Consider the following 20,855-nt stretch of genomic DNA (forward strand, 5'->3'; position numbering starts at 1 on the left):
ATTTGGAAGCATCCCTTAATAATGTAGATTTAAGTTTGCTCAAACGATGCTCCTTCCCCGTTACCCGTTCTCCAACACTCAGGCATTTTATGCATTTTAATACTTAACTAATTGTAAACACAATTACTCTAAAGTAGATATTTAAAGGTTGTTCGAGTTTCTTAACTACGTATCTAATTAGTTGACTTTAAAAATAATAATGACCAAATTACACATTTTTTCTAAATAACTAGAAATGTCAAAAGTTTATGAGAGTACAGAGAACAAAGATGCATCCCCCAGTAATTTTGTACGTTATTCATAAAAGAATATATAGATTTTCCTCATTTAAAGAGATATTTAAAACATTACTTTTATTGATGAAGGTTAAGCCCTTAGAAATCATAATCTTTGAGAACAAAAATCCTGTTTAGCTTATTATTTGTTCTTTTGTGTTTTCAAAGATGCCACAGATGATGTATAAGAACTTTGGACACATTGTCTATTCGTGCCCTCAGAATGAAAAAGAATTCACTGCATCAGGGGACAGACTTAATTGTTCGTTGGACGAAAATGGACGTAATCAGTATGTCTGTGCTCCAGATAATGAGCAGTCAATGTTGGTGGAATTCTGTTTCAAAGGCTTAGTCGGTCTTTATGAAAAAGGTACGAAATTATTTCACAGAACTTTTTATATAGTTCTGATATAGGTAATCTTTTTTTCTATACGTCTTCTAGATCTTTTAGTACAAAGTTTATTTTCTAGACAAACGTCAAGAGTAACAATATTTTTGAATATGGAGCTCTGTCGTACTTTTAGCAACATTCGAATATAGGAGCCTCTTCTGTGATAAGACAATCAATTTCACTTGAACCCTTGTTGATAGATTTCACCGAAAATGACTCTTTTTTTCTTGATAGTCAATGCATTATGATGTTATTAAATTATTCACATTTCTGAAATATTTCTTCAAAAGTTGTCAAAAAATGGTGCTATGCTTACAATTTATATAACAGTCAATTTTGTTTGCAGTTTACCCTCTGATTGGTTAATAACCAAAAAGAAACACTGATTATTTTATTTAATTATGCCTAACCTAGTTTGGTAGGGAACACATTTACGTCCCACTGAAAACCAGCTGAATCATCTGTATTAATACTTTTCTCTCATTTACAGTCCTCTGGATGCATGGAAAATTCAATATTCAATAAAACAACTTTTAACTTCACACAGTAACTCGATCTTACCACATGTTAGCAAACAGCATGACTGATAGGCCCATGTACATCTATCAGTTTTTACCTCCCATTGCTTACTTTTATTTTTGTGTTACTGAGAGGCAAATTTGAATTCATGGGAACATATCACAGGTCAACAAAATGTCATGATCTTTCGATGTCACTTTTGTATAATATAAATAATTGAAATTCCATAGACATTTTAACCTCTTTTTCTAAACTAAAATAAAGATAAATACAAATTGGCATCAGTTTATGTTATGATATAAAATTTTAAAATGCAAATTCTTCAAAAAATATTGATATGGTTGTCCTAAAATTTTAGACAGACGGAATTTATACGTTTCAGTTCTACCTAGAGAATATTTAATTTTTATTTTCAACACATTAAAATATACACTGTATTATTTTATTTAGGTAATTGTTTGGAAGTGTTGGATAATGGCTATTTGAACCAAATCAGCTGTCGTGATTTTAGAGAAGGATGTCCTACTAATCACTTCTTTATTTCTGACCTATATAAATGTAAGTTTATTTCTTTATTTGATTTCATTTTATCTACCGTAAATCTGAAAAGTTTCAGATTTCGCAAAATAAATCGACGTAAAAATTTCCAGATTTACGGTATATGAAATATATGGGGGGAAATGAACGGAATTCAAACTCAAAAGTCACTTCAAATTACTAAATTTTGAGTGGAGCAAACACGGATGTCCAAATTATTAGGGTCGGGATCATGTGCCTGAAGAGTGAACATCTACTGACTAAGTCCAAATCCGATGTGTACTTCTTACCATAGTCGTGAAATATCGGTGTATTCCGTCCACAATTCTATGTGTAAAAATATCCTAACACTATCAATTAGTATGAGGAACATCACACAGCATTTGATTTTATAGTAGATGAGAATTTTATTGTATCGGCAATAAAACTCACGAAATGATGATTTCAAACAAGACTGTTGGTATTCTTGTTTCATCAACTTGTTTGTTAGTAACTAACTGTTGTTTATATTGTTCTTGCGTAGAGCATGTTCTTTTGTGTCAACATCAACCGAGAGATGTAAACCCCACATGCAGCTTATGAGTGTATATGTAGTTGCATTAGTTAGTGAAGTTGATAAATGAGGTAGGATTACAATAAAATTGTTTTGTTCTATTACCTTTTACTTCTTTCTTAGTAAAATGTCAAAATACGAAACAAATGTTTTAGAATTTTTGATACCTTTTATTTTAAGCATACCATAATACATTGTGTCAACATATTAATAGAAACTAATATTGCTAATTGACTTTATATTTATTATACATGTATTTTGACATTTATACGTAACATATTATATAAACTAAAAACTACATTTATAGCGTATTCTGAGTAAAACACACATTGTGAATAAATTTGAATTAAATGGATAACAGAAACATTTCATGATCTTCAATGACATTGTAGATAAATTGGTAGTTACCAAAACATGCACACACAAAATGTTAATACTTGATATAAAACAAACTTTTGAAAGAAATCTCCCTTCAAGTAACTTAACTTTTTAGTTTGTTAATGTATTGAAATCGTGCAGTTAGAAATTTTTTGAGAATAGATTTCCAATTGTATTCGAACAATTTTTTTTCACTGATTTGAAACCTGGAATAAGAGGTCGCCTGTCGCAAGTTACCAGTTTGACATTCTCCTACAAATTGACTCATCAAACAAGGCAAAGGTTGATTGATTGATTGATTGATTGATTGATTGTTGTTTAACGTCCCTCTCGAGAATATCTCACTCATATGGAGACGCCACCACTTGCCAGTGGAGAGCTGCAAATTTTTTTCTTTACTCGGCACTCAGGGTCATTGAGTAGGGAGGGATCTTTTACGTGCTAGCACCTACTGAGACACGGGAAATCGGTTATACAATCTCATCCAAAGGAACCAGTATTCTTTAGTAAAGTCAATATATACAGCAAGGTTAAGTACTCTTTGTATTTAATCGCACCTCTGGTTCTCAAACGTGGTAAAAAGATTTATTTTTTTTCAATTGGTAAAGAAATTGACAACATGTTGACTTTACATTGCAAAACATGATCGTATGTGACATCAAACTTCAAAATCAGGGTGTTCTATATCACGATTCTTTTATCTGACCCCTTCATCCCCAACTCATTTTTACTTATTTGGAGCGATGAAGTGTATCACTACTAAACCTCTTCAATCAGACTATTTTCTTACATTCTCCTTTTCACGGATTATTGTCCGCCATGTTCTTTTATTTGGTCGTTATATATGAGGCCCCCAATACATGCCGTTCACTTAATCACTTTTCAGTGTAATCAGTTGTTACGGGTGTAGACGGGCGTTTGTTACATAGGTATTATAAAACTGTGACAGGGCAAAAGAATTTGTGTGTTTCTGGAGGCAAAGAATCTTTTATTTTTTTTACCAAAAACATACATTACTTGTACAGGTCAGTGCAGTATAGAAATAAATATAAGTACAAATGTACTGCAAGAATTTTTTTTAAAAAGATAAATCTTAAAATAATCTTTGGTAACCAGCATGAGTACGTGTCGTTCATTTCCAACCGCTTCCCATAATGATTGTACTTGAAAGGTGAAATGAATGCGATGGGTATACCCAAGTGCTGATATCGGATATCTTAAAATAAATATGTCTATTTATGATTACTCTTCAGCTTTATGTACTAAATTAAAAGCGTTTTATATGAAGTTTCCTTGATTTACTTCATATTTACATAATTTATTTGTTCTGATTTAACATGCCTGCATTGATCATATGACGGTAACTCGTACTTATAATTTTCTGAAGAGTTTTAAGTAAATCAAGTATGCTTAACTGATCAAAATAAAAATTTTAAACTTCTTTGTTAATAGAATCAACTTATCGTATCCGCGTGCACCAGAAATGTGCTTGGAAAAATTTCTTATTCCACGTGGATACCAAATATATCAGGAAAAGTTCGATTCTTATGCATTTGTTTTGTTAAAAACACGTTTTGATTGGCTAATGCACTGAAGTTTGAAGCAGCAAAACGAGCAGTACCGTGAGTGAAAGCTTTTCATTGTGGCATCATAATGGAACATTACAAAAACACAATGCTCCGTGACGTATTTTAATTAAAGAAACTCAACAAAATAAGAAGTATTTACAAAATGCATGGATTGCATTAGAATAGGAAAAACCGATCTTCTAATTTGGTTTTTGCGACCATAAATGCTGATTTAATAGTCGCAAACTAAGTTTTTCTCTAATTTAACGACACATTTAAAGGTATTTTTCCCAAAATTCCGTAATTTGCCTCAAACAATCCCTCACCAATCCCTATGTGTCTTTACGCTACAGTCTTTAACATTAGTGACGTCATGTATGATCTCTCAATGCAGCGAGATCAGTTACACGTTTATTACAAGGTAAACACTGATAAGTTGAATCACATAGAATCATATCACAATCATTGCATGGTAATGTATTTTTTTAAGTAGGAACTACAAAAATTGTTTTTGTGTTTAGAAGCAAAGATTCTCTGAATGCATTTTGCATTTCGTTTGACAGTTTTTAATTTTCTTGTGACGTCACAGTTGTGTTTCCCGCACTCTGAAAATATAAACACGAAGCCTTTTAATTAAGGTGTAATATCCCTTTTAAAAAAGAGATTACTTTTTGAATACATATTTCGATGAAATTTAATGGATTGTCTTGTCAGAATGTGCAACATTCTGTAATGAGGACCATTATATAGTCATCTCTCACAACTCCAATCTAATCTACAGATGTTGATTTCTAGTTTACATTGTCAAAATTTTTATTAACTATCATAATTTGCCTGTAAAACTGTGAAAATAGAGATATGTCTGTCTCTTAATCTATCAATCTTTTAATTTCAGATGCAGAATTGTTCATGAACATTTAATGAATATTTCGTTTCGCTAAAAATATCTTAAAGGGAGATAATGGAAATGTAATTATTTTTTATGGATAATTATTATTTTAAAAGCACAGAAAACAATTTGATATTCTGATTTAATAGCAATGCTTCGTTATGTTTTCTAAGCAGAATTAGAAAGGTATGATGTCGACATTACAAATTAATTATTATCATATATACGTCATACTTATAATTTTATTTTGAGTTTAAAAAGTATTGATATTTCTAATTACCATTTTAATAAATACTCTTCACATCATCATTCGACATAATATTCATTTCTGAAAAAAGTAAGCAACACCTCATACTTTTAATAATTTTCCATTTGAATCTAATAGAGTATTGTTTCTGATGAAAATCAATGTTTGGAATTTAAAAAACGTGAAATTTGTAACAGAGGGACATTTCACGTGATACAACTATGTCTTATGTGATAATGAGGTAAGCTTCATCTCACTATATTGTTGATTACTACAAAGAAGCACTTCAGTTCAATCGTAAATTTAAAAATAATTATGGACAGAATAATTCCCAGATAACTTTTTTGTCATTGAAGCTTTCTTTAAAAGTGGGTAATTTAGACAATTTATATACATTGTGAGAAAAGAATTAATGCTTTATTTTGTATTTTAAATTCTATCCATATTTCGAATATTTTAAGAGGTCGAATGGACCCATAAACACGAGGAATCAAATCTTTATACACATACCTGTTCTCTGCGGAGCGATATTTATATGGAGATATAGCTTAAATAAGCCAAGAAATCTAACGAAAAAATGCTTTGAAACGTGTATGACATACTAAATTAAAAATATAAAAAACATTAAAAATAATTCATTGATTTTTTAGCTCAGGCCCTGTTCTTCCTTAAATCTTTTTACCTTTAATTATGGTCACATGTACATCTTGCGAGTGAAATATCCCTTATACCTTTGTCACATTTCCCGACCGTTTACCGTACACTGGTGGTAATTGGTGGTATAATTAGTGGTGTGAGCGATGCCCTAACATCGGTCCACATCGGCCTCGAGTCCTTAAAGTATCAGTCACACTATCCAGCGATGGGGTATACGATGGGCAACCGATGCTTTTTTTTTTTATACAAGTGGCGTGGTTGCCGACATTGGAGAACATTGTTCGTACGTGGGTCGACCGATGATCAACGGATGTCTGTTGCTAACCACCCAATCCCCCGACGACCTAAGATTCAACGGATACTTGACGATGCTCTGCCATAAGTCGGCCAATCCTTAAAAGATATGTTGATAATGGCTTGAGGAGCGATGTGGAGCATCGGTTGAGACATCGCTGATTTTTTACTACAACTTATTTTCTACCGATGACTCCTACCGATTCGCCAAATAACCTCAGTAACCGTCCGATTACTTTAGGTGTCCGGCCGGCAACCACGCATTTTTTATCTAAAAAAAGGCATCGGTTAATTGTTCAGTGTATACCGCATTGCTGGAAAATATGACTGATCGATACTTAACATGGTTTGTGTCGCCAATTCCTAATGAAAGATGGGTTCAATGTAAATAATTTTTTGAATATGTACTTTCAATTTTAAAGTGAGAGTCAACAGCAGGAAATTCATAAATTTCGAATGGTTTTTTAAACACAAAAAAAAATCCATTACAAAATGATTTTTTGTAGTTCCAGCTTGTCATGAGATAAATCCACACATGAAATGTTTCTTGGCAGATCCTGCTTGTCCAAATATGTATGTTAACGATTTCTTCTTTTTCTTTTATCTTTTCTTTAATCTAGCTATGGAATATTTTGCAGGGCTTCGTTTTCCTGCATAACATCAAAATTTGTTTAATAATATCTAAATATTATTATAACTGCTAAAAACATTTACAAATGGTTTGTTTTAGTAAATAAAAGTAATTTCAAATGCAGAATCTATTTTAATTGCAAAGATATTCATTTTTGTCAGTAAAACTGTTTTAAATAAGGTAATATTAACTGCTAAACTGCAGCAGTGATATATATTTTTTTCAAATAATGTGCTCTGAATCTCCTTCAGATTCTGCAGAGTTTTGCTTCTTACGATTATTTCTTATTTCACAGAACTGCAGCAGGTACAGATGATGGAAAATCTTTGTCTTCCTCAAGTATTTTAGCAATCACATTGGGATTACTTATTCCCATTCTGCTCATGATAACCATAGCGGTGCTGATTGTTTTGAAAAAATGGAGAACGAATTTAACTCAGCAGACAGGAGGTATTTCAAAACTAATTTATGTTCTAAGTACGATTGGAAAGCCGTAAAATAAATAATGTATATAGGGAAATTTTGGCCCCATTTTCCCTGTAGATAGTAGGAATATAAATATTCACTGTGTTGAAATAAACATATATAAAGAAACAAATGATTTTGGATGTTATTACAATACAATTTAATAATGTACGATAGACAAGGCAGGGTAACAGTTGAATCTAACGCCTTAATTAATATAAAAATCAGAACACTGGTAGAATTGTGATAGTTTGTAGTTCAGAAGTTAAAATGATCCTCATTTTAATACAAGCACTAATTTTGAGTCAAAGCTTACATGGAAGCCACTAGAAGGCGCAGAAATATGACATTTTCTAGAATGTCTTCAATTCTGGTGAATTTCATCATATTTGGAATACATTTCTCTTCGGAAAACAAAGAGCTCAAGCTTTCCTATCTGAGATTTTTACACATAAACTGCATCTGATATAAGTTTATAAAATATATAAATTTTGTAGATAGGCAAGCGCGTGCTCTATGTTTTTTCGAAAGAAAATGTGCTGAAAAAGTGATGAAAATTTGCATAAAAATGAGAAATGACGGAAATTGACCTTTTTCTTGACCTTGCTTTGACCCCTGTATATTCTGAATCTTAAAACCAATACTCACTTTGTCTTAGGGCTGACAGAAGTTTTTTATTGATAAACTGTTGGATTATTCTGAAAGACAGCCAAACCTGGGGGCCAAGTACTGCTCTTACCCTATCTTGTCCTTTCAATAACATTTGACAGAAGTTGTGCAGAGGAAAACTGAATCAGTTAACCTCAAAAGGGGCATCCTTCAAATGGGATATATAATTAGTTACTATGGATTGAGATTGATAATTCAAGAATTTTTAAAAAAAAATGATTACAAAGTTTATCGAGAAAAAAACTTTAAAAAGCTTTTTTTTTAATAACTGAAAGACGGTTTGAACTGATTTACCCTCCGTGTGTTCAAATTTCTTGAGACAGATAAATGTACATATATACAAATGTAGTCGAGATATATATTTATATATATTCATATAGTCATAGTGTAGGCATTAAAGTGGAATGCTTTGAAGAATACATTTTTCAAGAAGAAAATGCTATGATTTGCATCTGAACCCTATTTTATGTATCTTAGTCTATGCTAAAGTTTATTTAAACAAAATGATGAGATCCCAAGTAACCTGATGTACACTTAAGAATCATCAGTCGGAGATTTTAATCCAAGTGACAAATACAGAAAAAAACAAATTCAAAGCATTTTATCTCTCTTGATATTAACAGGTTTCAATTAATTTACAGGAGTTCAATTATATTTCTAAAAGGCAATATTACGAAAACATATGTTTAAAAGAACTATACAAGCTAAGTCTTGATTCCCACTCACATTTTACGATGATTATACTGATACATTAGAAAGAGAAAAGTATACAATACAGACGGAAAAGATTGAATATTACAACGTTTGATATGCCATTCCTTTTACAGTTCCCCACGATAGAGAACTGCTCATTCCTTATACCGACTCAAGTAAAAGAGATGCAGAAATTCAAAATGGAATCCACACAGGAAGTTTGGGTAGGAATTGGGTACCGTTTTAAAAAATAGCATAAGATAGACACCAAAAAATTGATGCATGTAAAATGCTTCAAAAGAAATTTGTTGGTTTATTGTATGCACAAAACAAAAACACACTTTCAAAAATGATGAAAACTTTTGAATTTTTTATTTTGTTTGAATTGATAATGAAACTGTTGGTAGCATTTTAAATTCTACTTTTAGTAATAATATTCCAGTTATCGTTGTTAGTATTTCTAATTCCCTTGAATAACCTTTGGTCGCATTTTTAAGAATTCCCTAGTTTTTCAAAGTCTTTAAATTAAATACATTGGATATTGATACTGAGTCTCGCAAATTTAATCGCCTCTGAAATCAGTTTATGTATCCTGTATAGCAACGTACAAATTTAAATGAGGTGAAAAAAATGAAGGCGAATGTTGGCATCTATTTCTATAGATTTTTTTTTGTTTGCTTTACTTGAGAAAATATACAGTGAGTGAACTACGCATTCGAATTATTATTTTTTCTCTCGTCTTGCTTCTTAACCTATGTAATCATTATTTGACAACATTATGATTCATATAAAATGTTGTATATTGTTCAATTTATTGTTATTATTTACCTTAATATTTTCTCCCTTTAGATGACATAATTTTCCGCTATTTGGGAGACTACAGTGTTTGGAAAACAAAATTATCAGGTTTGTATAAATGAAGATGCATTCTTTTTTCAAACATTTCCAAATAAGTTAGTTTGTAGAAATATATATCCTTTTTTTTCTATATTCACTCTAACATCTACATGTATATCTGTTCGAATGTATGATCATCTTGTAGGTCTTGTACAGTGTACATGTATGGATGTAAGAGGGGTTATTTTGTATGTTTTAACTGTTTAGTGTATTCACCGCAGATACAGTAAACCAACTTTTATTCGTGGCGACTTTTTTTTGCGATTTACTAAGGATAAAGTAATTCGCAACGATTAATTTTCGTGATCAAGCTTTTTTAGATCCGTTACTTAAAGACATATACACTTGAAGGACCGGTTCGCGGCAAGTAATATTCGCGTTGACGAGGATCTCGCGAACTTCGCAAGAATTTCTGGCACGCGAATAAAAGTTGGTTTACAGTGCTTTCCATTAGAATGCTTAAGCTGAAAATACCGATATTTAATTTTTTTTTTCTTTGTAACACAGGAAACGCATGTTCATTTTATTTATTTTCTTTCGGATATTTAACAAAACGACGTGATAAATGGACAGACTGTGAATTTCATTGTCGACATGCACTGCATACACAGGAAGTACTATTGACAGGAGACTGCATTAACTTTTTAATATATACGAGCATTGTGAATATTGTGTAATAAACACTTTTAAAGAGATAGAATGTTTTGAAAAAACATTTCACATTGGCTATCAGATTTGTAAATAACAACTTTATTTTACCATTTTTATCAGATGAAAGAATTTGATTTTTCTAGGCCTCCTACATTTAATAACTTTATAACTTCCAGGAGTAATGCATATATCTATTCACACGTGTATGAAGTGCTTCTACCAATTGTTTATTATCTTAGCTGCTGTTTTCGATTATGTGATTGTCAATTTCCGGTTACATTCAATTATCTATAAGGTTGTATTAGATGAGGACAATAAACAGTCATACTCAGAATATGATAAATACCTCAGAGAGTGTTCTTTTCAATAATGTCTTTCAAAATATTTTAGATGCGTTTCAAGCAATGTCTGGCGAAGAGGTATCCGTCCTATTTTGCTTTTTGTGCTCAGACGCTGATATTCCTGACTTCACTGACATATTCTGGCTTAAGATATTCAATCAGATTCGTCTATACTGCGATAAGGAAACTAAACCCAGTGACAATCTTAGAGTGATTAGACATAAAAGTATTCAGAAAGAAAATCTAACAAGTGAGGATGCTCTCCAGACTCTAGAAAGACTTAAAACAACTGAATTTCTTTACCATGATCAGAATGGGCTTCACATCACTGAGGATGCCGCAGATGAAACTATATACTGTATAATTCAGCGTTCCCCCTTGCATAGCGACTATAATCTCTTTTTATTCAGTTTCACCACAACTTTGAAATACTTTAGATCTCATGGATACCACAGAAATTCTCAAGAAAAATGTGTGATAAGTGGAAGCTTGGTCTGTGATACTATCATCGTATATCGTCTACAGATGGACATTCTAATACATAAAACTTTGGAGGACACAAACATTTTCTCTCGTGTTTTTCAGATTTGTAAGTTTTAAATTACATAAATTCTATAAAGATAGAGGGGGAAATGATCATGCTTTGGAATATCTATCAACAATTATTTATTTTTATTTTAAAACAAATATTGCCCTCATCCGGCAATTTATTTGCGCATATGTACACATAAAAGAACGCTAACCAAGTAGTTAAAATTTATATTATTATATGAATATATATAATTTATATGAAGAGCCGTAACGGCGAAAGCGCTTAGTGTAAAAAAATTAATCGTAAACTTGTTTGTTTATCTTGGATTTAATTTTGATTTATAACTTAACCTATACCTAGGACTTCTACAACATTTTCCTTCCTCTCTCTCTCTCTCTCTCTCTCTCTCTCTCTCTCTCTCTCTCTCTCTCTCTCTCTCTCTCTCTCTATATATATATATATATATATATATATATATATATATATATATATATATATATATATATATATATATATATATATATATATATATATATATATATATATATATATATATAAAACTTACTGATCACCATATTTATGTGATGGGGTAATATAAAATTAAAAAATAAAAAAGACTCATATTCTGACTTGGAGCACATATGTATTTCGAAGCATTCATACACATACATTTTTACTAAATTTATTTTTAATTAGAAACTTTCACGATACCACGTATTGAATGAACATGCAATACTGAATATATCAAATCGACTGTAAGAAAGTTTATATCTAATACTTGATGTTTAAAATCTGCAATAAATGCAAGTTTAGTAATTATGAATTTTTGTGTATAGAAAAATAACAAACTAAAAATAATCATCATTTTGGTATCTGCAGTGAATATTCCTGAGTCTATATTAAAAGAAGATGTGAATCAACGGAGAAATTTTTTAAGGGATTTGGAAAAAAGAGGAGAGGTTGTCCATTATAGTGGAAAACCACAGACATGTTTACAGGTAGAATGGATTCCTAGATTCTGGAGGCCTGGCATTGTGCGATCCTGTGTAGGGCCTCATCCTCAAATGGATATTTACATCATTAATAACAAGGCTTACCGAGAGCAAAGTAAGGTTTTAAAAAACTTTTTTTAAAATATTAATCTTAACCTAATCTAAACTGAGGTCACATATTTTTTTAAATATATATGCTGTCATTTATTTTTGTAATCTTTATATTTTTAGGTGAATATCACCACTTTTCATGGGATGTTAAAAGTCAGCTCTATTGCCTCCTTTTTATGGATAACTATGCTCTTGATGTCGACAATGATTCTCATAAAGCTGTACTAAAGAAAATCAGAGAGAAATATTGTGCAGAAGAGACTTTATCTGATGATTTCGATCTTTCTCATTTTCCGAAATTTTGCGTAAAATCACGAAGCAATACTGTGACATTTTTATCGGACGACACACGGCATGACGTCTTGTATGCGTTTGCAACGGAATGTCTTTTGGACGATGGTGATTTGGAGTTTTTCCTGACAACTGCTTCTCGACATGTGCTTTCCGAATACTGTAGGTCTTGGAATTATAAGAGGAAGGAGAAAGAAAGGTGCATTTTTATTCCAAACAGACCAAGGCAATTGTACGAATGTTTTATTAACAAGCTAGGACTTGACATTATAAAACACTGCACCGTATCGGACCAAAATATTCACGGGAAGATATTTGAATGTCGTGAGTATAGTTTCGTCCATTTGCATTTGCAATGCTTTCTTTAACATGTTAAAACAATATCCAAGCAATGCGTATTTAAGTCTGTGTCCTTATATTCATTTTACGTTTTTAATACTCAAAATGAAATAAGTTTAGATAATTAAGAGAAGCTAGAGATTCTGATTTACGATTTTTTAAGTCGTTGGAGATCAGGTTTTCCAACATTCTTTAGTTTTTGGAATTCCCATGGATCACTAATTGCATCCCAATATTTGTTTTCATACTAAGAAAATGTATTCAAAAACGTATGTACTAGGAGGAAACAGCTCTTGATGTGGCCTTACTGACTTATGTATGAATGAATGTGTCAATCAAAATTAGTTAAATTTCTTATAAGTAACCTATAATAAAACTCAAATACAGGGTTAGAAAAAAGATACATTTAGATTTGGTTATGTCCGTAAAAGACGTTTTCCTCTTTGACATAGTGAAAGTCCCAGAAGAAATATTACAATGGGGTCAGGAAGCCCGGAAAGAGTATGTAGAGTGTGCAAAGAGGGGGACACAAGAGATCCACCACGCCAGAGGGATGATTGTGGGGTGTGCCCAAGCTGGAAAAACAACACCGCTGAAACGTCTTTTACGATGTAGCAATAAGGAAATTCTGAATGTCACTCCAACAGAAGGACTTGAAGTCCACGAGAAAATACTTCAGATTTCTGATGATTCCAAATCACTCAATGGTATGAACCCATATATTATTTAAAAGAAGAAATAAAACTAATTTTTCACAACAATGAGTGGTTTTTTTTCTACCTATCCAACTATGAATTTGATTTGAATGACAATTTTTGCATATTCCTAAGTGTAGAAATACACATGGAGAACTTTGAATTCACTTGTTTTATTAAATTCACAATAAATTTAAAATTTTCTGTAAATTAAAGTGTGCACATATCTAGTTTTAGAAATTATAAACGATTTCTTTAACAATTTCTTATTTTAATTTCTATCTCTAACAACATAAAAAAATGTCACCTTGAAAATAAAATATTTTTTCAAACATGATTATAGCAACATCATCGTCGAAAAGTGGAAGAAATGAAAATACACTAGATCATAACAGAAAAACGTTAAGTTTATTTGACTTCGGAGGACAGTGTGCCTACTATGCCTGTCATCAAATCTATTTGACCAGGAAAGCTTTCTATATTATTGTGGTAGACGCCTCAAAGAACCTCGATGATAAAGTGAATAGGGAAGTTTGTGATCAAAATGGGACCTTGTTTTCCGAATGGACGTACGGTGGTAAGGCAAAAACTTCATCTTGTTTAATTAGATTTCATTGCATCTATGGAATATTTTGGGGACCAACATATTTTTGCCCTCATTGTCTGTGTATATGATAATAATCTCCATAATTTGAAAGATATCAGGACATACGAGGGCCGTTCAAAAATTACGCGGACTGTGCTATTATTTACTCTTACAGACGTCATAGAGTTATGAAATTTCACTGAAATATGTATCTCAAAGATTCCAATAAATTTTGAGCAAAATTCCTGTATTTTGAAAACATTCTACTAAAATTATCGGTATATTGATATCGCTGATGGAGAGGTACGGAGCACGACAAAAGATTTAAAGCAAAAGCATGCGGAATTCAAAATTTAACTCATTTATTTTCTATAATTCGCAATATTTTTCGACAATTTTCTCAAATGTATCTTTAAATTGTTCTATTATTGTGTATTTGGATTTCTGGCGTGATATTTGAAGTACTAAAAGAAATAGAGTGATTTTCCTCTGATGCGATTCCCTGAAAAACGACTGTGAAAATGACGTCTCCTGTATTGACGGCGCACCACACTTTAGTTAAATTATGTGTAATGCTCGAGATATCGCCAACAGAGATCCAAAATATGAATAATAAAATATGTAGTAAACTAGGGTATTCGTGACATTCGTCCACAAATAGCAAATAGGAATTTTAGACCATTAGACCTCTGAAAAATGGCTATACGGGAGGACGGGAAGAAGATTATCGACGAAAACTTCATCCGCACCGTAAAGAAAGTGATTGAGAGTAACCAATATCACACTATATTTCATTATACCTGCAGTTTATAATACCTGCAGTTTATTAGTTTTAAAACAAAAAAAGAATATTCTTTACTTGTTTAATAGATTTAAAGCTTGACAAGAAATGGTGTTTGGATGTTGAGTAGATAAGATAACTCAAACTGTACAGGTACTCTTGGGAAAATGTTGAGAAAATGAAAGCTCAATCACATATTTTTTTATGATGTCTGTGACGTCGAAGATATTGCTGCTCTGTTACTTAATGATATGTCTTGAAGAATCACTAAAAATTGATACCAATTTACAACATTTTGATATGAAATTTTGTAGACCATATAAGTAAAGATTTTTCTATATTATGTGCGACATTTTGTCCGATTATGACGTCAAATATTTTTTCTGTGCAGCAAGTCCGCGTAATTTTTGAACGGCCCTCGTAAACATTAACATCTGCTTCACCTGAATAGATTATTTTTAGTTTCCTTTTTATTTCAATGTTAAAAAAAACTGAAATCCTTTTCCCGATCTAAGCAGAAATCTATAAATCCAATGAAACAATATAAACTAGGAGCAGAGGTTTCTGCTCGGAAAAAATGTTGTAGCAAACCCTTCCCCGGATGCTCCTCTGAGTAGTACACATTTATACATATTTAGATAATTATGGTTGTCGGACTCCACCATTATTTAACAAAGCAAGAGATGATGATAGGAGATAGAACCATTTCACGCTAAGTTTAGACTTTCAGTAAAGAGTGACATTCTCGACGCTACATGTTTACCGCCTGCCAAATGGCGAATAAATTCTCATTGGTTAAGAAATTAATTACATCAGGAAATTTTAACTGTTGTTGACAATGATGAGACGACTTAAGCTCCACCTCTGTGCACGATGAAACAATGTAACTGCTTATTCGATTCACTAATTGGCATTTACCCGAATTTCTATCCCATGTATATTTCAACAGTGAAAGAAAGCTGTGTAAATTTCAAATGCTAATTTTGTAACGTCGAGAATACCACACCCTACTGAAAGTCAAAACTAAGTGTGAAATGGTTCATAAAATTACTTAAAATACCTTATTAAAGAGAGATGTTTTTTTTTAAATTTTCTAAAGGTGCTAAATAAAGTAGAAAAACAAAATTTCGGAAGGATAACTTGACAGAAGTTTTTAAAGGTGGGGAGGAAGGTGGTTAAGGGTAGAGTTATTGACGTTAATTTCCTAGACATCGTAAAAGCTAAATACTGTATTTATTTTGCAAAAGAGCTTCCGATTATTGAAATAACTTCCGAAGTGAAATACGTAGTTGTTTTTCACTGTTACAGTAATAAATACATTTTTGGCAAAAGAATTTCTAATAAAATTTGCTTTCAATAACAATTTATTGAATGCATTTAAATACATTTCAAAGATGTAATGTATTATTCAATTACATTTCAATGCCGTTTAAATTACATTTCAAATTCTTTATGTTTTTTAAGAAAATAAAATACCCGAAGTATGTAAAAAGATATTTTATATTTGATGATTACCAACACAGTTTATAGTATCAACACACTGCCCAGGGCAATTGGAAATTATTAAATAATATTGCTGCCTTGAAAATATTCACGAACACTTGTACATGACCTTCACATTTTTGGGAAATAAAACGAAAGTAGTTGATTTGTATTTAATTGCATTCTTTTAAGTAATTAAAAATAATTTATTTCACTTTAAAAAATCAATGTACATGTAACTGTATTGACAAAATTGTTAATGCATATGAAAGAATTTCATTACATTCCCATTGACAAGTAATTGACCCTACCCTTGACAGGTGCATGGATTGCATATTACCAATGCCCTGAAATCATTTCAGTTATTCTATACGAAAAAGGATTTATTAACAGACTCGATCTGATTAATGGTGACTGCATTTCATCAATTTTTTTATCATTTTATTTCAGACTATTTCGTATTCTGGATGAAGTCCATATATACATACTGCGGTGAAGAAATTGGAAGTACACTACCAAGAATAATTATCATAGTAGCAACACACTGGGAAAGCAAATATTACAAGTACAAGGTATCAGCTCTTTCTTTCTTTCTCTCTCTCTCTCTCTCTCTCTCTCTTTCTCTCTCTCTCTGCGTGAGGGTGAGGATGTATGTGTAAGTGAGGGGGGGGGGGGGGGTAAGAGAGATGATGTGTGTGTTTGTCTCTATCGGTCTCTTTCTTTAAGGTTTCGTCAAAGGTCCAAAAATTTATTTTTACAATAGCCCCAAAACTATGTAAGGTGTAAAGTTAGAACTTTAATAATTTATAATTTTTTTATTGATTAACAGATAGAAAGTATCACTTGATAAAAAAAATACTTAGAATAATATCTTTTGAGAAAAATTCTTCTTAAAAATGCATATATTTTCAAAAAAATATACCTAATTAATTCTGTGCTTTTAATTATTACCATCACTGCAGAAACAAAACATGTTAATCAATGAAGAGCAAGTTGGACTTGGATAGCCTCTGGAAAGTTGTTTTCCCTGTTTATTTTGTCCAAACGTTACGACGAGAAAGTGAAAGTACACTTGAAATGGCGGATTCTATAGGGGCCTTGTCTTTATACATGTCATGCTTTCAAGAACAATCTTTCAGAGACCATTCACGTCCAACTTGCCCTTCAATGTAAAACATATATTATTTCTACAATGTTGGTTTTCACAAAAAGGACAGAATTAAACATGCATTTTTTTTAAAATATGCACAATTTCTGATACAATTTTTCTAAAAAAAAATATCTTTTTAAAAATATTTGTTATCAAGTAATACTTTCTATCTATTAATCAGTGATATATTTAAAAACTATAAACGTTTCGACTTTATACCCCACATAGGTTTGGAGCAATTGTAAAAAAAATTCTTTAGACATGTTGACCTTTGACGAAACCTTAACTTACAGCAAAACACTATCTAAACAAAACGGATTTTTTCATGGGCTATCAAATTATCAGTTAGTATTCAAATAAAGTGACTGGCATTTTTTTCATTTATTTATATTTCAGAATGAAGAGAAATTTATAGAAGCTCTACAAAGCAAAATTCCTAGAAATTCACATTTACTGCAATACGTAGGAAAGCACAATTGCTTTTTTACAAAGTTTTCTCTCAGAAGAAACCGATGTGATGTTTCTAAACGGTTTTATCTAGAACCCTTGGATGCTTTAGAAAGACAAATCATAGACATAATCTTAGAGAAAAGGTGGGAGGTGGATATACCGAGAGAAATGAAACTCGATCAAAGAAAAATTAAATGGAAAATCTTGAAAGAGCAAGATATTGAAATGAAGATTCCGAGAGAAGGTTCGCTGGATTACACTCAGACACAGGCGTCTAAGAAGACTATGCTACGGTATTTTCACGACGCAGGAAAAGTTCTGTACTTTAACGAAGAGGGTTTAGAGGATTCTGTCATCATTGACATACAATGGTTTATAGACGCCTTTAAAAATATAATCACAGACAAGTAACATTTGAATGGAATTGATGTTACGATGGAAGATTGGGACGAGTATTATAATACTGGGCATCTAAAGGATCGTACTCTTGAAGCAATCTGGAAACGTAACGATGATGTGTTAGAAAAGCAACTGACTGAGAGCATCAGAAAAGACGACAAGCATGAAAGCTTAGATGATCCTGATTTTCCAAACGATGAGGTTTATTTCATTTTTAAAGAACCATCTGCTAGTCTGGAAAGCGAAAGCACTCTTCAAACAATGCACAATTTTCAATATCATCGAAACGTTCTTTTGAATTTTATGGATAGACTTGGATTAGTGGCTGCTGGTTCGGAATCTCACTACATACCTTGCATGAATCGTAAAGAATTTGATCAGGGAACTCGAAGGTCGCTTCAGGAGATAAAAAACAAATCCTCTATTTTAGTCTTCCGCTTTAATTTTTTGCCTTACTTTTTATTTTTTCGCCTTGTTGTTGGCTGCATGCAAGAAGAAGGATGGGTTGTATGTAAAAACAGGAACGTGTCTTGTCTCTACAGAAATGTTGCTTTGTTTTCTTTTATTGATCATCGTATTGCAATTGCAGTTACAGAAACGTCTATTCAGCTTCAAGTTTATCAGCCAGAGTCATCCCGTTTACTGGATGAAGAGAAAACTGAAGATATTGGAAGTTTTGTAGAAAAAATATTGAAGAAACTTTCAGGTACATTTCAAGAAAAAATTGAATTTGAGAGGGGCTTTAGTTGTAAAGTGGAAAATGAGCAATCAATAGCAATGGACATAGAAGAAAGCTTTATTCCGGAGAAAGATATTGTACCGGGAAAGAACAAGGTATGTCCAGTGCATCAAGGTGAGGATTTCCATTTTATTAACACGGAAAACTTAACAAAATACTGGAAGAAAAGACATAAAATATTATATCGACGATCAAGCAAATGACGATGTTACATTTTTATGATGAACCATAAAAATTGAATGATTCTTTGAAAACAATAAAAAACAGACTCTTTAAATAAAGTTTGAGAAAAAAAGATTGCCTTATAGTATGTCGTTCGGATAATATGATTGTGCATAGTTTTGTAATTGAGCAGTTTGTAGCATTTTTCTTATAAAGCAGGGTTGATTCAAAAGCTCCTAGAATTTCTTCATATTTTATTTATTTATTAGCGAAAGCTTGTGGGTGAAAATTGCAAACGAGAATATAGACACTTGTTGCTTTTTTTTTTTAAATAAAGAATATTTTAAATATTTATGATTCGCGACGCCGCGTCAAACCTAAGAAGTAGACATAGGTAGTGACTGTTCTTTCACTGAACACTCGGCATTAAAAGTCACTGGTGTTTCTGATATGACCTTAAAAAGGTATGCCCCATGTTGTGATAGCTAGGCGTTGGCACGATAAAGAACCCTCAATTTGAAAGCCTCTCTGCTCAAAGACCCTTAGAGCCGAGCATAGGTCTAAATTTGAAGCCCTTCACTGGCATACGGTGATGAATATCATACAATTAATCAACCAGTCTATGGCAATTGTCATAGAAAGGGATATTTGTAAATGCAGGGAAGACATATACTCGTTTATATGCATTTAAATTCTTTATACGTGTACGTCAAATGAGACTAAAACCGATATATGTAATATATGAGCATTATAGCATAATTATGTTTCCTTGATCTCTTATAAACCTTTGTGTGAGAGGTTTACTGATATAATTGGATATTTAGTTTATTAATTGATGATTATTTATCATCTCTGAATTGTCAAATTAGGTAAAATTATTAGGTTTGTGAACATCTCTGGAACGCTCTGAATTGAATGCGTATACAACTGATAAAGGATGGAGAAAAATGCATAAAGCATTGAAGTGGTTTTTCATTCGCATAAGACATTTGAGAAAAAAAAGAACTTCCGTTGAGGTTGATTAAAGATATGACTGCCTTTTGGAGGGTCCGTTTTTCCTCGTAGACAAGTTAAGCGTGAATAGATGTTGACCGCTGACGTACTGTGCTACATTGCTATGAAATCTGAATCTGAAATTCGAAAATCACATTGAAAGATAGAGACTACAGTACTTTTGATACATAGCTGAAAAACGAAGATACGCCTGTGCTAGAGAAAATGCCCAGATTTTTCTATAGCAAAAAATGGAGAAAAGGCAGCATTCTGTAGAAATATTTTAATCGAACTGGACATATTGGTGAGATGCTTCGTTAATTAAATGTGACATGACACACTTAACTTGGCGTTACTCTCCGGAATTTTACAACTATACTAATTTTCAGATAGCTCGTGTTTCCTAATCGGTAATTGGGATGTAGTGAAATATTCCACCATTGTTGTATTATGACTCTTTATAATAAATATGCCTAAAATCACGATAATTTTTTTGGA

At 31.9% G+C, this 20,855-nt stretch overlaps 1 protein-coding gene across 1 annotated transcript; it reads left to right on the forward strand.

Annotated features, from left to right (window-relative positions):
• The first annotated feature begins 235 nt into the window (after positions 1 to 235).
• On the forward strand, positions 236 to 19,394 carry LOC134264294 (uncharacterized). The gene is made up of 13 exons (XM_062746596.1): positions 236 to 289; positions 444 to 645; positions 1,636 to 1,743; positions 6,815 to 6,881; positions 7,235 to 7,389; positions 8,901 to 8,990; positions 10,705 to 11,244; positions 12,067 to 12,294; positions 12,411 to 12,905; positions 13,373 to 13,627; positions 13,959 to 14,192; positions 16,915 to 17,036; positions 18,011 to 19,394. The coding sequence occupies exons 1-13, from the start codon at positions 236 to 238 to the stop codon at positions 18,473 to 18,475; spliced, it is 3,015 nt and encodes a 1,004-aa protein (XP_062602580.1). The 3' UTR covers positions 18,476 to 19,394.
• Positions 19,395 to 20,855: the final 1,461 nt, after the last annotated feature.

This window comes from Saccostrea cucullata, unplaced genomic scaffold (assembly GCF_032062105.1).
Source record: "Saccostrea cucullata isolate Sc308-1 unplaced genomic scaffold, CSIRO_AGI_Scuc_v1 ctg412, whole genome shotgun sequence".
NCBI lineage: Eukaryota > Metazoa > Mollusca > Bivalvia > Ostreida > Ostreidae > Saccostrea > Saccostrea cuccullata.

Coding starts and splice junctions, on each gene's coding strand:
- LOC134264294 (XM_062746596.1), top strand. CDS start 236: ATGTCAAAAGTTTATGAGAGTACAGAGAACAAAGATGCATCCCCCAGT. Junction 8,991..10,704: donor AATCCACACAGGAAGTTTGG/GTAGGAATTGGG, acceptor AAAATATTTTAG/ATGCGTTTCAAGCAATGTCT. Junction 12,295..12,410: donor CAAGGCTTACCGAGAGCAAA/GTAAGGTTTTAA, acceptor TTATATTTTTAG/GTGAATATCACCACTTTTCA.